Source organism: Podarcis raffonei, chromosome 8 (genome assembly GCF_027172205.1).
Source record: "Podarcis raffonei isolate rPodRaf1 chromosome 8, rPodRaf1.pri, whole genome shotgun sequence".
NCBI classification, from domain to species: domain Eukaryota; kingdom Metazoa; phylum Chordata; class Lepidosauria; order Squamata; family Lacertidae; genus Podarcis; species Podarcis raffonei.
In genome coordinates this window covers 4,210,670-4,224,682 of record NC_070609.1, presented here as the reverse complement: position 1 = coordinate 4,224,682, position 14,013 = coordinate 4,210,670, and the positions used below count along the sequence as shown (strand labels likewise).

The following is a 14,013-nucleotide window of genomic DNA, read 5'->3' as shown; positions in this document are numbered from 1 at the left end:
GCACCTTGAGCTCCTTGGAGGAAAGCAGGAGGGAAATAAATCAAATAAATAGTGAAAAAAGGAAAAAGTCGCAGAACCGGCAGCAGGGAGTAGAAATGGCCCTGCCCGGTGCCTCAGTGAGGGTCAGGGTGCCTTGCGAAAGCAAGGAGCCACCACAGAAAAGGCTCCGTCTCCTCCCCCTTCACCCCACATGGGTATTGAGGCATCATCCCTGGTCTTTCCCAGTCCAAGAATCTAGCCAGTGGCCAGACTGGTTGAACTGGGAGGCAGCCCTCCATACCCCCAGCCTGCCTTCCGTGAATAGGTGAAGAGGCTGCTCCCAGCTGGGCTCTGATTGGCTGAGAGGGATGCTGCTTCAGGGATGCTCGGGGATTAGACGATCAGAGCAGCGTCGGCTTGTTTTCAGAGCCTCTGCCTGCCTGTGCCAGCCCCCTCCTCGCCACGCTGCCCTCTGATGGGTGGCTCCCAGCGGGATGAGCAGCGCCACGGGGATTCCCGCAGGGATCCATCGGGGCTACCTCCGCAAATATGGTGAGTTACCCCAACTCCCCCACACCCTGGCACTCTGCTCCATCAGGGCAGAAATGCACCATCCTGCCCCTGGCATCTTGTTGGGGGGCGGGGGGAGAACAAGAATCCATGTTGTTGTTGTTGCTGCTGTTGCCTAGGTCTCCTGCTCTTCCTGCACCCCCTCTTTTAAAAAATGCTTTTTAAAGAAATAAACCACTTTTGCTTGCAGGGCTGCCGAGCGTTCTGCAAAAGACCTCAGGGTGGCTTGCATACTTCTCCCTCTCCCCATTTCATCCTCACGACAGCCCTGTGAGGGAGGTTAGGCTGAGAGTGAGGGCTGGCTCCAACCACTAGGCCATAGCTGTCAACGTTTCCCTTTTTTTATTCCCTTATTCCAGATAGGATTCCTTGCAAGAAAAGGGGAAAGTTGACAGCGATGCACTAGGCTCCCACAGCCACTTCCCAGCTTAATTGGCTCAAAAACCTGTATTTATGTATAAATGTGTATGTGTGGGTATGCAAATCGGTGGCACTTTTGAGTTGCTAGCAAAGTCCCTGTCTAGATTAAGGGATGTTGCTGTTGTTTAGTCGTTTAGTCGTGTCCGCCTCTTCGTGACCCCCTGGACCAGAGCACGCCAGGCACTCCTGTCTTCCACTGCCTCTCGCAGTTTGGTCAGACTCATGCTGGTAGCTTCGAGAACACTGTCCCACCATCTCATCCTCTGTCGTCCCCTTCTCTTAGCCAACATCAGGGTCTTTTCCAGGGAGTCTTCTCTTCTCCTTAGGTGGCCAAAGTCTTGGAGCCTCAGCTTCAGGATCTGTCCTTCCAGGGAGCACTCAGGGCTGATTTCCTTCAGAATGGAGAGGTTGGATCTTCTTGCAGTCCGTGGGACTCTCAAGAGTCTCCTCCAGCACCAGAATTCAAAAGCACCCATTCTTCAGCGATCAGCCTTCTTTATGGTCCAGCTCTCACTTCCATACATCACCTCTGGGAAAACCATGGCTTTAACTATATGGACCTTTGTTGGCAAGGTGATGTCTCTGCTTTTTAAGATGCTGTCTAGATTAAGGAATATGGAAAGGCAAATGCTACAGCAAGCCCGGAGAAATCGCTGGGACAAAAGTTATGGGGGGTGGGACTCAAAAGTATCTGGAAGTAGCACACTTTCTGCCCCAGAAGATGTCTGCTTCATTCCCTAATCCCAGCTGTGTAGGAGCTCAGGGTTGCGCAAAACAGCACTCTGCACATGTTCAAAGGGCCCATTCATCGTGTCTTTCCCACGACAACGGGTTAATGACTTCTCAACCAGAAGCCAGGTGCTCAGGCTGCGTAAAAATCACCAGCTTAAAATGTGTAAAGGTTGTTCTTTTTCTCAATTCTAATCAAAGCTGGGGGTGTTTTTTGGAGGGGGGGGCACATCTGAATGCAGCGTTTTGCAAGAAAGAAGAGGATAGATATGTGATTGTTCCCAAGCAGCTGGTCGTTGTGATGCTTGCTCTGTACTGCTGTTAATGAGTTTTGTTCTGTATATTGTCGTCCCCTGATATTTCATGAGAAGGCGGTATACAGATATTTCTGCAAATAGATAAATATACAAAAGCAAGCAAGCAAAGGAACAATGAGGCTATGGGATTCAGCCCTGGAAGAGACTTGTGCTCAGGCTCAGCCCTGGAAGTAGGTTTGTTGATTTAGCATTTGGGGAATATTCAGAATTAGATCTGAGATTAAGAAAAAGAGACCCCTTCCCTTTGAATCTGCTGTTTGAGATTCCCAGACTCCAGGGATTCCTAAAGTCCTGGCTAAGTGTAAACAAGTCAGCGGAGCAAGGAGCAGCCCCTTGCTCATAGCAAGCTCCTGTGTTGTGCCAGCAGCTATGCAGACAGAAATTCAACAGGTGGTGGTTGCCTTCAGCCTTGGGAGGGGAGCAGAATGGTTATAGTGATGAGCTGTGCCTGTTGAATTTCTGTGAGCCACACTTTGTGGGTTATTTTAAAAAATCCACAGCTAGGCAGCTTCTACCCAACAGGGGGCTAATTTTGCATTGTGGCAGGTACTAAATTTCTAGAAAGCAGTGAAGGCTCCCTCTCATCCTCAGTGAGAGCGATTTACACTCTGTACCTGCTCAGAGGCAGGGACAGCTCCTCTTTCATACATCCCAGGGCTCATTCCTGCTACTGGAGTGGAAGCAGGTGCCAGGATTGAGCCCCAGCACAAATAAATAAACCCCTACCATGGGTCATGATTTGTTTATAATCCCACCAGTCTTGCATCTTCTTCCACCAGGCAAGGGATACAACTGGCTGATTCTGCCCTTGTTGTGTGTCCCTTTTTTCACAGGATTTTGGGGAGATGAACGCAAATAGTTTTTCTCCCCAGGCAGGGGAAAAACCCACAACTTTCTAGGTCAATCAGGATGCTTTTAAATTACATTTTTAAAAAATCTGCTCCTAGAGCTTTAATTAATTAATTGCATAATTTAGTTGATTAAACCCAAAGCACCAGATCTCCCAGCTGTGCAAAAGGATCAGCTCACCCCGAACCCTGATGACGAGGGTACCCCAGGCCCAAATTTAGCACAGTAATAACAATAATAATTTTCTTATTTGTACTCGGCCCATATGACTGAGTTGCCCCAGCTCCTCTGGTCAGCTGGGTAATCTTCCTGGCCTGCAAAAGGAAATAACAAAGCTTTTTATCGTTCTGTGATATCGTAATATTGCATTTTATTCCTTCTTCTGCGTGTGTGAGCGCCTTCTGGGGAAGACGTGTCACTGAGTGGCCTGCACAGATGAGAGTCAACAAATAAATAGCTCTTACTGGTTACAGTTTGAGGAGCTTTTAAAACTGGACTGCCAACCACTTCCTTTTTTATTTTATTACTCAGGCCTTCCAACGCTTCTTCCCTTGAAGATTTCTCCTCCTAAAGGCAGAGGAGCCAGCTGGGGTGGCTTTGGGTTGATAAGTTGGCAGCCCTGTTTCACACACACACAGACCCTAAACCAGTTCTGACTGTGAATTTGCCCCAATGCTTTTCCATCCACAAGTTCCCCTCCTGCTTGGAAGATGAACCTTTTCCTCCACCTTCTGCAAGAGGGAAAAACGCTGCTTGAACCCTCTTGGTTTATCTGAGCTGCTCTGCTGCACACTGGCAACTGCAGACCCTCCCAGGTGCCCCTATTTCCCAGGGACAATCCCAGATTTACTTATTGACTTAAGAAAATGATGTTGTTGTTGTTGTTTAGTCGTTTAGTGGTGTCCACCTCTTCGTGACCCCCTGGACCAGAGCACGCCAGGCCCTCCTGTCTTCCACTGCCTCCCGCAGTTTGGTCAAACTCAGGCTGGTAGCTTCGAGAACACTGTCCCACCATCTCGTCCTCTGTCGTCCCCTTCTCCTTGTGCCCTCCATCTTTCCCAACATCAGGGTCTTTTCCAGGGAGTCTTCTCTTCTCCTGAGGTGGCCAAAGGATTGGAGCCTCAGCTTCAGGATCTGTCCTTCCAGGGAGCACTCAGGGCTGATTTCCTTCAGAATGGAGAGGTTTGATCTTCTTGCAGTCCATGGGACTCTCAAGAGTCTCCTCCAGCACCAGAATTCAAAAGCATCAATTCTTCAGCGATCAGCCTTCTTTATGGTCCAGCTCTCACTTCCATACATCACTACTGGAAGAAAATTATACAAACAGCAAAACAAAGAAGTCTGAGTTAACATTGCCTTCTACCAATCAGAGATAGTAATAACTATTACAATAGTGAAAATACTAAAAATACATTTACTTCCCCTTTTGAACTTCTATTCTGGTTACAATATATTGCTATTCTATTAGAATCTATTATATCCTTTGCTGTCCCATATATTATTTTATTTCCCAAATTCAACCTAACCCTCCCCTCCTCCCACTGCTTCCCTTCACCTGTGTGAGATCTTCCCAACATAATATTTTATCTAGTTGCTTTAACAAAATAAAATAACATGAAAACTTATAAATTATAATTACTTCTTTCGTCCTTACACAATTGCCTATTAAGAGTTCTGCTTTAACCCCATATTTCTTCATGTCTTCACCTATGCATTCCCAATCTGTATAGAATTTTTGACTGGAGCAGCCCCTGATTGCTGCAGTCATTTTTTGCCATCTTGGCAAACTCACAAATCTTAACTTGCCATTCTGTCAATTGTGGTACTTTTTCTGTTTTCCAATATTTTGCCATAAGTATTCTTGCGGCTGCGGTTATATACAAAAATATATTCCTTTTGTCCTTGGGTATGTCTATGCAACTTTTAAATGACATCTGAAGGCAGCAATATATAGGGAGGTTTTGTTTAATGTTTAATGTTTTATTATGTTTTTATATATGTTGCAAGCCATCTAGAGTGGCTGGGGCAACCTAGTCAGATGGGCAGGGTATATATGATAAAATTATTTGTTGTAGTAGTAAGTAGTAGTAGTAGGATGCAATAGGACATCCCTATTTTCATCGGATAAATGTTGCAGGGTATGAAACTTCATTCCCCCCACCCCACCCCAGGCCTTTTGGGATTATTGCCGCTAGCATTTGATTGAATCCTAATCCCAAAGCGCCCACGAGAGAATTTAATCATTGTTTTAATCTGTTTGTTGCTGTGCATGATGTTTGTCCCGTCGTCGGCCTGCGACAGATTGATGGAAACGGAATCTCCTTAGTAGCAAATTACTCTCTGGGATAAACGAGCCATCCGTCCACTCAGTAATGAGAGAGCCTGATGAACAGGGGAGGAGAGGGCCAGAGAGGCATAATTCCCACTTCCGTCCAAAAGGGAGCAGAGGAAGTTGCTAGTCCCCAAGAGGCAAGGGTGTTCTGGGGTTGGTCTGGATGATCCCTGGGGCTCCCTTCCAACCCTACCATTCTATAAGATTGAGGTTGAATCCTGACAAGACAGAAGTACAGTGGTACCTCGGGTTAAGTACTTAATTCGTTCCGGAGGTCTGTTCTTAACCTGAAACTGTTCTTAACCTGAAACACCACTTTAGCTAATGGGGCCTCCTGCTGCTGCTGCGCCGCCGGAGCACGATTTCTGTTCTCATCCTGAAGCAAAGTTCTTAACCCGAGGTACTATTTCTGGGTTAGCAGAGTCTGTAACCTGAAGCGTATGTAACCTGAAGCGTATGTAACCCAAGGTACCACTGTACTGTTTTGGGGGGACACGAGGTGGGTGGGTGAGGAGGAATCCCTGGTCCTGAATGGGGTAACTGTGCCCCTGAAGGATCAGGTGCGCAGCCTGGGAGTCATTTTGGACTCACAGCTGTCCATGGAGGCGCAGGTCCATTCTGTGTCCAGGGCAGCTGTCTGCCAGCTCCATCTGGTATGCAGGATGAGACCCTCCCTGCCCACAGACTGTCTCACCAGAGTGGTGCATGCTCTGGTTATCTCCCACTTGGACTACTACAATGCACTGTAGTGGGGCTACCTTTCGAAGGTGACCCAGAAACTACAACTAATCCAGAATGTGGCAGCTAGATTGGTGACTGGGAGCGGCTGCCAAGACCACATAACACCGGTCCTGAAAGACCTACATTGGCTCCCAGTACGTTTCCGAGCACAATTCAAAGTCTTGGTGCTCACCTTTAACGCCCTAAACGGCCTCGGTCCAGTATACCTGAAGGAGCGTCTCCACCCCCATCGTTCTACCTGGACACTGAGGTCCAGCGCCGAGGGCCTTCTGGCAGTTCCCTCACTGCAGGAAGCCAAGTTACAGGGAACCAGGCAGAGGGCCTTCTCGGTAGTGGCGCCCTCCCTGTGGAGCGCCCTCCCACCAGATGTCAAAGAGAATAACAACTACCAGACTTTTAGAAGACATCTGAAGGCAGCCCTATTTAGGGAAGCTTTTAATGTTTGATGCATTACTGTATTTTAATATTTTGTTGGAAGCTGCCCAGAATTGCTGGGGAAGCCCAGCCAGATGGGCGGGGTATAAATAATAATTATTATATTATATTATTATTATAACCAGATTGGGTTGCCAGTGGAAAGGTCCCAGGGCTCATATCCGCCTGCAAGTCACACCTTCCACCTCTGAAGCTAGTCGGCTGAGATTCCTTGGCCTTGAACCAAAGCAAATGCTCTCACGCTTCTGACGTCTATCTCCTTGCCAACCTTGACCTCAAGTGGTCCTTTGCAGGAGGCTTCCTTTTCAAGCAGTGGAAGGAGAAGTTCCTCGTCGTCTCGCTGGACGGCAGCCTGCTCATCTGCCCGGATGCCGACTCCCCGGCCGAGCTGGGCATCTCCCTGGGCAGCAGCTGCGAGGCCATCCTGGAGGGCAGCGAGATCTGCGACCTGCCGCGCCTTCCTCTGGGGGCCCAGACGGACAGCTGCCTGGGGCTGAGTCTCCGCGACGGCAAGTTCCTCCTCTTCCTCGCCCCTGACGGCCAAGTGTGCAGGTGGGCCAGCCCTCCTTCTGTAGTTGATGACGGGTGCTGGGAACTGTGGCTGCATGAGGGGTCTCCGCAAATTCATCCAGTCCCCTTTCAAAGACATCCAAGTTAGTCATCGTCACTATAACTTGCGGAGGAGATTTCCAACATTCCTAGCATTGTTGCACACCATGCAATTGCATAATAGTGTTGCATGTGACTTAGCCGTCATCAGGATTGACAGCAGAGCCATAGAGAACACTGGAGGTTGACCTTGTGTCTTCAGGTACATTTCGGGTGTAGAGTGTTTTGCACAGGAATAGATTTCATTCAGCGCGTCTTGGTAAATATTTTAATGGATGCAACTAAAAGTGGCCCAGGAGTTAAATATGTTTGTTATGTGTTGCTGTATTTTTTTTAAGCTGTCATAAAAAGATGTACCTGAATGCATGAGACATAAAAAGAACAAATTTCTTTTTTATATTGGCTGCATATAAAAATCAAGTTTTCTGAAAATGTGAGCAACATTGGTATGAATAAAATGCTTCTAGGCTCTGTGCCAACTTTACACCATGTATTTCATTACTATTTAAAACTGTTCTCCATATTTGTGATTGAATAATAATAATAATAATAATAATAATAACAACAACAACAACAACAATTGCATAAAGGTGCAACGATACTGGCAGTCTTATTTTTGTTCCTCTTCCTACAAGGTATTTATTTCTTACATTTATATCTGACCTTTTCCCCCAAGGAGCTCAATGCGTTGTGCTTGCTTCTCCACCTCCACCTCATGGCTGAGGACTCACCACACTGACCTTTTGCACCAGGCACATGTGTGCGCTTAAAAGCGACATAGGATCATAAAATGGTTGAGATGGAAAGGACCTCAAAGATCATCCATTCCAACCCCCCACAAGGCAGGAATAAGCCGCTTCGAACCTGCAACCTTGGCGTTATCGGCACCACACGCTAGCCAACTGAGCTATCCAAGCTCTAGCTTGGATATACAGTGGTACCTCGGTTTAAGAACAGCCCTGTTTACGAACGATTCGGTTTACGAACTCCACAAAACTGGAAGCAGTGTCCTGGTTTGAGAACTTTACCTCGGTCTAAGAACGGAATATGAATGGTGGAAGGGCACCAGCGGCGGGAGGCCTCATTAGGGAAAGTGTGGCTTGGTTTAAGAACAGTTTCGGTTTAAGAATGGACTTCCGGAACGGATTAAGTTCGTAAACCGAGGTACCACTGTATGTCTGATTCACTTGGCTTTGCCCCAGAACTTTCCCCATGGAAACCTGCACTTTCGCACTCAACCGGAGCAAATGTCAATTTGGGTTTTCCACGGATGGCCATTTGCCTGCTTTAAAGAGCAGGTTACCGCAAGGAAAGTTCCAGAACAAAAAAAAGGGGGGGCTGCTTTGACACTGAGCTTCAAAGCGCAGACTGCCTTGAAAGATCAAGTGTGGATAAGCCCTGAGTGGGGGAATTTGAACCCTGGTCTCTCCCAGGTCCTGGTCCAACACTCTGACCCTTAGGCCAAGGCAGTTACGGCACCGTAAGATGCCAGATGGGTCAATGGAGTGATGCTTGCAGGGGCAGAGTACGTGATGAGGCACGACGGCATCCATAACACAAAATCCTGTTTTCCTTTTTTCCTGCAGACGGTGGCTCAACATCTTGAGAAAAGTCAAAGAGGTAAGGATTTGAAATGGAAACTGTTGTAAACAAAAATTGCCCTTTTCCCTTATGGGGCATCCAAGAGTCCACTCCTCTATCAGTTTCTGGTCTGATTGGCCTCTTACTACTGCTGTAAGTCTTGCTGATTCTATATATTCACAAAATATATAGCCGGACTATATTTTGGAAGGAAAAAAAATGAACACATTCCGATGCCCCACAAATAACCCAGAGATGCATTTTAAATAAAAGGGCACATTCTACTCGGGAAAAAACATGAATTTAGACGGCGATTGGGCCGAATCCGGCCCCCGGGCCTTAGTTTGCCTATCTAGATGACCCTCTGGGGTTCTTCCGACTGTGATTCTCGGCTTCTTTCTGCAGAGCTTCTCCCAGGGATCCCCCTCCAGCTGCAAGCTCCACATCAACTCGCCAGTGAGAAAACGCTTCTGGAAAGGCGCTGGGGACAGCGGGTCTCCCAGCCCCAGCACGGAGAGACGAGAAGGTAGTGGTTCCAGGGGTTGTGTGGGGCACCAGTGGGCCACATATGGGCATCCCTGTCAGGAGCTCAGCCTACACTCGAGTAGGACCCTGGTAGAGACACATGCCTAACTGCCATGTTCTCTCCCTCCTGGCTGATCGTTCGGGAGCTCAAAAGCTTTCTTCAGCCGGAACATCACAGCGACCGATGTCAACCGACATTGGCAAACACTTAGGGATCCGCAGAGTCTTCGCAGTTCGCGTGACAGACCTCAGCAACTCAGCATTTTGGCTAATCTACTTTATTTACATATAAACACACACGGAGCACTGCACCATGGCTCCCTCTCTCTCTAGCATCAGACAGCAAAGAGGAAAAGAACAAAGGACAATAGTCCCACTTCACGGAACACAGGAACACAAACATCCTGTCTCCGTCACTTCCCACTCTGTGGAGTCAAAACATACACCGTCATGTGATAGACAACAATCCCATGACTGCAATCACGGAGCAGGAATTCTAACATCCCCTTTTGGGTCAGGGCAAGGGACACGCCAATCAGACAGGATTAGCTGGAAGGCTGGCAACCATAATGAACACAGGAAGCCAGCTTGCTCTACATTCCCCAAACTGGTGCCTTCCAAATGTTTGGGACAACATGTCCCAGCCAGCCCAGCCATATCTCCATTTCCTTGTGGAACCCGCTGCCGCAGGAAACAGTGATGGCTACCAAACCAGATGGCTTTAAAAGAGGATTAAGACAAATGAATGGAGGAGAGGACTATCAGTGGCTACTAGCCAGGATGACTGTGTTCTGCCCTCCACAGTTGGAGGCAGCAACGCATCTGAATCCCAGTTGCTGGTGTTGTAATCAAAAATCTGCCCTTTTTCCCTTATGGGGTATCCAATAGCCCATATAGAGTCCTTACATAGGTTCCCTATTGGTAGGAGAAGATAACAGAGGCCAACCAGAGAATATTGAGAAGCAAAGCAGCTAGTAAGCTTGATCTTTATTGATCTGTTGCAACAGGGTGCTCCCCTCTCACGCAGGAAAGGAGGAGGACCCAGAACCTAGGTGTGCCTGCCCTTATATAGACATTTTAAATTCCCTGCCCTGGAGCTCAAGACCACCCCTCCATACATCATACATACCTCACAGAAGGGGTGTAACCCAAGACCACCACCCCAGATACATCATACCTACATCACAGAAAAGGCGGTCTACAGCAGAAATCTGAGTGCGTTGTTTATCTCGTCTGACAGGTTACCTGTTAATGCTCACTTGATTGGATACCCTGGGGAGCCTGGCCAGTCTTTTGTAATGATAAATACTTAGTTCCTGAACCAGGTCACAGGCTCTCCCTATTCATACACAGACATACCCTTAAGACAGGATTTGTGAAGGGAAAGACAATGGGGAGGCTTTTCCATTTTCCTTTGACCTTGCAGAGAAAACATTTGGTCAGTTTGGGAATCAAAAATGGTTTCAGGTCGTTCTTCCTGTGCTGATCTATGTATGTGCTTGGTTGGTACATTTATGAACATTTATTACATATCCAAGACTTTAAAATTCCTATCACACTGGAAACCACAGAAGGGGAGAGGGCTCTTGTGCTCGGATCCTGCTCGGGGGTTTCCCATTGGTAGGCAGGCTGTATAGCCTTCCGGGTGCTGCCACAACAACCATCCATCACAACTGCCCAGCTAGGCTAACTCTCCTCCAATCATCTTTCCTGAGTCTCACAGTCTCCTTGCAGATGCCAAGACCCAGGTCTGGGGCAAGTAATCTTTGGTGAGAGAACCTCTCCAGGGATTTAACAATCACAAAATAGGCAGCATAGGAAAGCATGGAAATTTGGCTGTAAAACCTTTAAAAATATGCCCTTTCTAGTGGAACCCCAAAGTATTTCCTAGCACACAGATAGACCACACATTTGGTCAGCTATGAAACGGTTTACTTACCAAATTCTTCAAAGGTCAGATTCATGTGATTTTCTGTACAGCAGTCGTAAAAAGTTGCACAGGCAGTAAAACTTTGCTTGGTAGCAAGACGATAAAAGTTCCTAAACTATCAGGATAGGTGGGAAAGGCTGGAGTTTCAGACTCCATCCTTGTCTGGAACGAAAGAGGCTGGTTAAAGCCATGTAGCTGGAGGGAGCAGGTCAGAGCTCCTCACATGCCGAATCTACATGTAGGCTGAGTACAACAAAAGGCTTCGTTGCCCATTTCCTCCCAAGGTGAGGGGAAGTGACATAGGCAAAGCCTGGCAGGACAGCTTACTCTATGGCATTAACCCCTTCATGTGCTAACTAGACTCAAGCATGATGGCTATATGAGGCTGGTTACCCCCCCCTTACCCCCCCTTGCCCTTTGCTTCTCTCTCCAGTTGCCAGGTCCAGCCTGTGCCACGAAACCTGCTCCCCACACTGCCTCCGCCACGGCCCCAAGCCCCCCAACACAGGGGTGAAGGCCGCCTGCCTCCTGGTGGGGGGCGCCGCCGCTGGTCCCAGCATGGGTCACATGGTCAGCTCATCCACAGCCGGACCCCCTGCAGACCCCCACCCGCCGGACTTCAAGGAGCTGGGCTACCACCCGTCGGCCTGTGATTCCGAACCGCAGTACGAGGCCCCCCTGGATTACGACGGGATGGAGCAGGACTTAGACATGGTGGATTTTGGGGGGTTCGCCTTCTAGCCTCTGGGAGCCCCAAAGGGAGAGGTCTAAAGGGCTAAATTGCGGGCCTTCTAATCCGGAGCTGGCAAAAGGGGATGCTCTGCTCCCTCCCTCTCCCCCAGGACTCGCTCGTCTGGCACCCCCTCGCAGACATTTCCCACACATGCCCTTTGTTTGGAAAGGGTGGGGGTTCCTGCTTCAGAGATTTACCTCCTTTTCCTCCCCCCCCCCATTTTTTTTAAAAAAAAATTTTTATTGAAGGATTTTTAAAACCAAGGCAACAAAATACAGAAGGGAGCAATGGGATTGCCCCACAAAGAGAGTGGGGAAATCACGAAGGGTTCAAATGAGCACAAAGGACTTTCTCCATCAGCTGGGGGGGGGAGCATAAAGCAAAAGGACTAAAACTAAGCATTGTGTAGCTACAAAACTACCACAAGGTTTGATCGTGAATTCTTACAGAATTAACCATGCCCATTTGCATTCGGCCGGGGTTCCTGGTTTCTTTGAAAACTGGTAGCCAGACTTTCTTAACCTTGGTGCAGTGCCACCAATGGTGGAGATAGGGTCCTGCTCTCCCCCTGTTTTAAAGTCTTTGTTATCAGGAGAGCTGTGGTCTGCAGCTGTAGGTTCCAGGTCGTAAAGAGCATAGCTGTCAAGCGTCTCTTATTTGGCGGGACAGTCCCTTATCCCAGCGCCATGTCCCGCTGCTGTCCCTTATTGATGATGTCCCCTTAATAAGCTACTGAAGGTAATGGGGCCCTTTCTATGTCCAGCTGTGCTTTGTCAACAACAAATTGTTGCTGTTTTTTTGTGTTGAATATATGCTATATGGTAATTTATGGACCTAATAGGTATCTAAAGCCATTTGCACGCAACAAAATATGTATTTCATCAAAGTAATTGTTGATCCCTTATTTTGGCTGCTGGCCCCTTATTTTCAAGGCTGCTGGTCCCTTATTTTCAAATCTGTAAGTTGACAGCTATGCTAAAGAGTCCCTGGCAGATAGCCATCCATCCTCTCTTTGAAAACCTCCAAGGAAGGAAAATCTGCCACCTTCTGAGGATTCCAAGGACTCTTCACCCAGTCTAAAATGCATAAAGGACATTCCACATTCTCTTTATTTTTTCTAGCTCAGGGCTTTCTAACGCAGGGCTTCTATCCTGTATTCTGCTTAGGACCAGCACGCCAGTCTCTGCACAACAGAGTAAAGGTAAAGGGACCCCTGACCGTTAGGTCCAGTCACAGACAACTCTGGGGTTGCGGCGCTCATCTTGCTTTACTGGCCGAGGGAGCCAGTGTACAGCTTCCGGGTCATGTGGCCAGCATGACTAAGCCGCTTCTGGTGAACCAGAGCAGCGCACGGAAATGCCGTTTACCTTCCCGCCAGAGCGGTACCTGTTTATCTACTTGCACTTTGATGTGCTTTCGAACTGCTAGGTGGGCAGGAGCAGGGACCGAGCAACGGGAGCTCACCCTGTTGTGGGGATTCGAACTACCGACCTTCTGATCAGCAAGTCCTAGGCTCTGTGGTTTAACCCACAGCACCACCTGCGTCCCTCGCACAACAGAATAAATGCACACAAATCTGACATCGGAAATGGCAGTATCTGAAAAACTTTGCATCCTCCCAGGACAACCTTCTGTTGCTGACCTCAGCGTGGCAGTTCTTGATTTCCAGGAAGAGACTCCAGCATCAAACTGCTGAATTGCAATTTTTATGGATGTTCGATTCTATCGCCTCAGGCTTACATTGAGATAATGGTTCCCTGTGTACTACTACAGCTATTGATTGACTTAGCAATGTTTGGGTGATTGTGACATCGCTTATTAGCAATTACTGCTGTTGTGAAATATCACTAGACGCATCGCATAGAGTTGGCACACGTTCCATTGCCATTCCGCACAAGCACATTGTGTGCAAAGTATACACAGACCGGCCAATTGCAAATAACACATAATGAACCTCTTTGCCTTTGAGACGCCATGGGAATTCGTAGCTGTAATGCTTAATGCTCCTAAGTGGTGCAGCGCTATGGGAGAACTGCTCAAAAGACGTCAGATCTCTCAATAATTTCTCAGAACTTTGCCATTAATATAGCATCCCTGGTGTGGAGATTTTGATCTAAAAAGATGGCCTCAGTCCAGTATATCTAAAGGAGCGTCTCCACCCCCATCGTTCTGCCCAGACACTGAGGTGCAGCTCCGAGGGCCTTCTGGCGGTTCCCTCGCTGCGAGATGTGAGGTTACAGGGAACCAGGCAGAGGGCCTTCTC

General features: G+C 48.0%; 2 protein-coding genes across 3 annotated transcripts in view; one reads left to right on the top strand and one right to left on the bottom strand.

Annotated features, from left to right (window-relative positions):
- LOC128420217 (zinc finger protein 501-like) overlaps positions 1–14,013 on the bottom strand; it is a 169,167-nt gene that overhangs the window by 133,647 nt on the left and 21,507 nt on the right. The gene's annotated exons all lie outside the window — the stretch shown is intronic.
- On the top strand, positions 252–12,233 carry LOC128420228 (uncharacterized). Of its 2 annotated transcripts, none has more exons than XM_053401794.1 (5): positions 252–531; positions 6,666–6,924; positions 8,568–8,601; positions 8,968–9,088; positions 11,451–12,233. In XM_053401794.1, the coding sequence occupies exons 1-5, from the start codon at positions 474–476 to the stop codon at positions 11,756–11,758; spliced, it is 780 nt and encodes a 259-aa protein (XP_053257769.1). In that variant the 5' UTR covers positions 252–473; the 3' UTR covers positions 11,759–12,233. The 2 variants fall into 2 exon arrangements, with proteins under 2 accessions (XP_053257769.1, XP_053257770.1); XM_053401795.1 differs by having other exon boundaries at positions 6,653–6,924.